A 6,396-nucleotide genomic window follows, 5' to 3' on the forward strand; every position below is an offset into this window, starting at 1 on the left:
CATGACATCACAGCATACAATCCCTTTTATGCCCATATATGGAGATCCCTATCTGAACCAGCCACACAGATATGGGTCATGTCTTGGCCATCTGGCCAGTGATGTATATCGATGACATCAGGGATCCCCAAATATATGTGCATAAAAGGGATTCTGGGAAAACCCATATATGGATATATGGATGTGTCACGGTGATGTCACCTGTGAGGCTGTGATGCCTTGGAGAGTTTGTGGGTATAAATAGACGTGCTCTAGACTTGACTAGAGTGAACTCAAGTTCAGTGTTTTTTAGCAGTTAACGGTTGAAGCAAAGATGCTTGTTTCCAGGGTCTTTACCAAAAGCTTTGCTTTGGTAACTATGAAGTTAGTCTGTGCACTACTGGTGTCCAGCACACTGCTGGTGGCCAGCAGTTGGTCATCCCCGAATCCGATCCCAGAGGAAGAGGGCGTCCTGGTGCTGAAGAAGAGTAACTTCGACGAGGCGCTGAAAGCCCATCCCAACCTGCTGGTGGAGTTCTATGCCCCGTGGTGCGCCCCCTGCAAGGAGCTGGCCCCTGAGTATGCAAAGGCAGCTGGCATGCTGAAGGCAGTGGGCTCAGATATCCGCCTGGGTAAGGTAGACGTCACAGTGGAGAAGGAGCTCCGCTGTAAGATCCGCTCCGATGTCCCGATGATCCCGACCATCGTGTTCTTCAAGGGAGGAGACAAGGAGTCACGCAGCGAGTACCTTGAGTACCGTGGTGGTAGGCAGGCTTATGACATTGTGAAGTGGCTTAAGAAACGCACAAGCCCTGTTGACATCCTGGCCGACGTCGCGCAGGCAGAGTTTATGGTCGCAAATGAGGTGGCGGTCATTGGCTTCTTCAAGGATGCCGAATCTGAGGATGCTAAGGTCTTCGTTAAAGCAGCAGAAGGCGTAGATGACATCCCATTTGGGATTACCTCTGATGACGAAGTGTACTCAAAGTTTGAGGTGTCCAAGGACGGTGTTGTCCTCTTCAAGAAGTTTGATGAAGGTCATAACACCTTTGACGGAGAGCTTACCGAAGCCAACCTCCTAGACTTCGTTAAGGCCAACCAGCATCCTCTGGTCACTGAGTTCTCAAGGCAGACTGTCCCTAGGATCTTCCATGGAGGAGTCAAGTCCCACGCCTTCATGTTCATGTCAAAGGCTGCTACTGACTTTCAGGACAAAATGGACCAATTCAAGAAGGCAGCAGAAGGCTTCAAGGGCAAGATGCTGTTTGTCTTCATGGACACTGACGTGAATGACAAAATGATGAAGACCTTTGGCCTGAAGAAGGAGCAATGCCCCACCATCCTTGTCTTCGCGCTGGAAGAGGAGAAGATAGCATACAAGATGCCCGAAAATGTGGCCATCACCACTGAAAACATTATCAAATTCTGCACACTACTCACCGAGGGAACACTCAAGGACCACCTCAAGAGCGAGGACATCCCCAAAGACTGGGACAAAAACCCTGTCAAGGTCCTGGTGGGCAAGAACTTCGAAGAAGTCGTCTTCGACCCCACCAAGAATGTCTTTGTGGATTTCTATGTACCCTGGTGTGAACACTGCACACAACTGGAACCCGTCTGGAACAAACTGGGAGAGCAGTACAAGGACAGTGAGGATATCATAGTGGCCAAGATCGACATGACAGCCAATGAACTGCAGTCGATTGAGGTTCACTGCTTCCCCATGCTTAAATTCTTCCCTGCGGGAGATGACCGGAAGGTCATCGACTACTACGGAGAAAGAACCCTTGAGGGCTTCACCAGATTCTTGGAGAGTGGTGGCGAGGAGGGTGGCGTACTGGCTGAAGAGAACGAACATGACGACTTATAAGGAGGGCGGGAAAACAAAGGTCAAGGCGTGCCCACCCTCAGGCACCTTTAACCTGGTCACCGACACCTCCTTCATGTCTCTGTGGACCTCCACCAGTACTTTAGCAACCTTCCGCAGAAGGTATACAGTATGTGGACCATAATAGATCAAAAGAAGACCCTTGGTTGGCAAAGTAGTAAAGTAGCTGCCCACTACCGTGGAGGTTGTGGGTTCTAATCCTCCGTGGTGCAAAATTACATCATGTTGGGTCTAAAAAAAGACAGGGTCTAAAAATGTCATGGCTACATGTTGATCTTGGACGAGCACATTATGTCAATCAATCATTGATTTGTATCTATAACTCAATGTTGGTCCACTACCATTGATTTAACTAACAGTTAAATATACTGTACATAAAAAAAGGGGAAAAAAAGAAGAAAAAAGCTTACATAGAATATATAAATGTGTGGGACAAAAAGAAGGCAGGGTCCAATAAAGGCATTGGTCGCATAAGTATCTCTGACTTAATTTTGATGATGATCAGTCATCAGTCTAGAGTACCAAATTTGGATTCACATCCTGAAAAAGTTGAGAACCACTGGTTTAATGGATGAAATTATAGTTACACCATTAAACCAACAATGGGATTTTTCATGAAGTAAAAGCGTGCAATTAAAATGTACCGTTTGTAAACTTTGGCAAAAGTTTCATCCATAATTAAAAATGTACCTTTTAACAAATTAATGAATGTAGGCCTACTTTAGCTGCAATTTCAGTCATTTAAATTATCTTACAATAAATGCGAAAGTCTCTGCATTAAATTATTTGATATACTACATTTAAAACTACCCTTTGTTTAGCGATTTTCTAATGTTCTTTTCATAGAAACTAATGTTGTATGGTCATGATTCACTGCCATCCTGGATGGCTTGGTTCTAGGCTCAACAATTGTTATAAATATTTTTGTAAAAGTCTATGGGGAAAATGAATGACGATTTTTAAGTGGCACCAGTAAACCACTTCCGCTGCGATGCTCTATTTACATCGTTCCCGAGTAGGCCGGTCCCCGACTAGACGATTGGCTGCCCGAAGGGCAGAGATCTCCATATGGGCATAAAAGGGACACAGACAGACAGATACAGAGATCTCCATATATGGGCATAAAATGGACACAGACAGACATAAATCTCCACATATGGGCTTGATATCTCCATATATGGGCATAAATGGACACAGGCAAACAGATGGTCAAAACGGGTCCTATGACAACAGGTATAATGGGGTTTGCATTAAAGAGCGGGGCATTCATTCCCTATTTACATTGTTCCCGAGTTGGCCAGGTTGCCCTTCGGGCGGGCAAGCTTCTAGTTTTCTTAATGGGCTTAATTATGACAGCACATTAATGCAACCCCATTATACCTGTTGTCATAGGGCCTGTTTTGACCATCCGTTTGTCTGTGTCCATTTATGCCCATATATGGAGATATCTGTATCCATCTGTCTGCATCCATTTTATATCCATATATATTTTATATCCATATATGGAGATCTCTGTATCTGTCTGTTGGGCGGCCGAGCGTCTAGTCAGGCACCGGCCTACTCAGGAACGATGTAAATAGGGAATGAAAGCCCCACCCTTTAATGCAAAACCCATAATACCGTTTTGACCATCTGTTTGCCTGTGTCCATTTATGCCCATGTATGGAGATATCAGACATCAGCTCCGCATACTATTTGCAGGATTGATGTCAGAATGAGTCTGCAGAAGTGATGTCACAACGCGCTTGCCGAATCTGAAGCCGGTGGGACGAACGGTTCTCGAAGTACGTGGATTACATGCACGCACGCTCACAGAGACTTCTCGCATTTATTGTAAGATTACATTATTATTACCTTATTGTTACTTGTTTTTTTAATCATTTCTCACACTATACTTTAACATTACTAATATTACAGCACTACTCTCACTAAAACATCTGTAGAGTTTACAGTTTGGAATATATTCATACATTTTTGCCTATCAATTGATGACACATTGGTGGACATTTTCTCAATTGACTATATATGAGTCTTGAGGCTCATTCACTACTCAGAATAGGTGGAGGTCTTTTTCAGTCATCTTTTCCAGGGTAAGTGGTCACAGCAGGACAATTTGGTGAGAGAAATGTGATGTTTTACACTGCATTCATGAATGTTCAGGGGTTAGCTGACATTTGGTGAGCCAAGTGTAGCCATAATCATTGTAGCTTTGTGTCCACAACTGTTCCAATTTGGGCACACATTTTAGGCGGATCTTCTCCCTGGACCCACCCTCCAAATATGGACGACTGACTTCTGACATCATAGATGTCTTAAGTCATAGACTACGAGATTGACACAGTATGTGCATACAGTATATGTACATTCCAAAATATGGGCTTAATATTGATGACATCAGGGATCTCCATATATGGGCATAAAAGGGACAAGGACTGACCCAGACATCTCCATATATGGCTACCGGTATTAACTATTTTACTGCCTAATTAAGGATGTTTTATTAGTGTGGTTGCCTAGGTGCAGCACATTATAGTACTATCTAGACCAGTGGTTCTCAACCTTTTCAGGCCGCGACCCCCAAAATAATCATATTTTAACTGGGGACCCCGCCTCGCAACGCGAAGCGTTGTGAGCATGTACATCTGCTATTGTCACAATTTCTGCCTCTAATATTTGACAATTTGGACAATGTTTAATTTGTCATTTTAGAGGTATTAAAAAGTCCTTAAATTGTAACTTTAGAAATGTGCAGATACCCTCTATAGTCTATACACTTAAACTTTATGTTGGTTTGTTTACTGTTGAGTAAGAAAACAACATTGCATATTGAGCTACTCATCTGGGGACCTCCTAAAATAATTTGGGGACCCCCCTGGGGATCTCGACCCACAGGTTGAGAACCGCTGATCTAGACCATTGTGTAAAATCATAGCCAATCAGGAAGCAGCATCCGGTGACGTCATCCAATTGGGAAACTCTTGAAAAACACAGTGAAAAAATTGAGTGAAAAACTGTGTTGATAAGCCAAAAAGAACTGCCAAAAGATTGAAGAATAAGAGAGGAACAGAGAGAGACTTGTGAATTCTTAGAGAATATCGTTCAAAGAGAACAGCCATCTGCATTACCCAGGTTTCAAGAACGAGGGAACACTGGCAAAGACATGAAAGACGGGAACCAGTAAGACTCCCTAATCGGGAGATAAGCGACGTCAGCAAGGGGAGAAGACGACAGCCAGCCCCATGGCCTCCCCTAAGTAACAAGAAATCTTGTGAAATAAAATGTCGTCAACCAATCATCAAGGATGATGATACACGAAAGAAGAAGAAGAAGCGACCGTTGGTCGTTTATCTCCACAAATAGGCCAAAAGTTTGTTTTACCAATTATCAAGACATACGGGCAGTTGACAGTTTGCCATGGTTACTCATTGAAGTTGAATCTCCATATATGGAGATAACCTACGCATCACACTAAGTCTGACCTCACCAGCCCATATTTGGGCATGAGCAACTTATGTCTCCATATATGGAGATATGATGACATCACACAGTCCTCAGCCGATGATGTGGCGTGATGTCATACAATACACAAACGAGCCCTACAGAATAAAGGGGCAATTCTTGCCAGGAAAGAAGCATTTCTTCGACTCAGACCTTATCGCCAGGGTTGGCTTATAGCAGCTGTCGGTAGGACCATATATGGATTCTGTTAGTGTGGATCTCCTAACAGGGCATGATCTGGGATACAATCCCTTTTATGCCCATATATGGAGATCCCTAACATAATCCCTTTCATGCCCATATATGGAGATCCCTAACAGCATCCCTTTTATGCCCATATATGGAGATCACTAACAGCTAACAGAATCCCTTTTATGCCCATATATGGAGATCCCTAACAGAATCCCTTTTATGCCCATATATGGAGATCCCTAACAGAATCCCTTTTATGCCCATATATGGAGATCCCTAAACAGAATCCCTTTTATGCCCAGTTGGTTGCTAGGGTAAAAAAACATGGTTGCTATGGTAAACAGTTGGTTGCTAGGGTAAACAGTTGGTTGCTAGGGTAAAACCATGGTTGCTAAGGTGGTTGCTAACGTACACTAACAGACCAGCAACAACAGACTGTTGCCACAGCAACGTACACAAAGGTTTGTGTACACATGTGGTGTGATGTCATACTGAAGATATATGACATCACACCGTACACAAACAAAGGTGTGACGTGTGACGTGTGACGGACGGACGGCCGGTGGAGGTTTTCATAGTAAACTGCTCCCTGACGGTCGCAATTAAGAGGGGAAGTTGAGTGAAAAACCTGAAAAACCTTGATTGTGTGATTCCAGTCCATCTTGTATCTTTATTTAGTTCAGTAGTTCTCAACCTTAGTTCTCAACCTTTTCAGATTTCAACTGGGGACCCCCCCCCCCCCCCCACCCTGATAAAAGAAATGTAATGCCAACTCTTACAATTCCAATTTCTTAAGCTCTTGGAATTGTAGGAGTTGGCATTACATTTAGTTTGACTTT

At 43.7% G+C, this 6,396-nt stretch overlaps 1 protein-coding gene across 1 annotated transcript; it reads left to right on the forward strand.

The window, feature by feature from the left end:
• Positions 1 to 358: 358 nt before the first annotated feature.
• Positions 359 to 1,849, forward strand: LOC308302381 (protein disulfide-isomerase-like; the record flags this gene model as incomplete). Its single annotated transcript, XM_080746634.1, has 1 exon — positions 359 to 1,849. One exon carries the CDS (start codon positions 359 to 361, stop codon positions 1,847 to 1,849), a length of 1,491 nt encoding a protein of 496 aa, XP_080602760.1.
• Between the last annotated feature and the right edge of the window lie 4,547 nt (positions 1,850 to 6,396).

Source organism: Nannobrachium achirus, assembly GCF_963921795.1.
Source record: "Nannobrachium achirus genome assembly, chromosome: 17".
NCBI lineage: Eukaryota > Metazoa > Chordata > Actinopteri > Myctophiformes > Myctophidae > Nannobrachium > Nannobrachium achirus.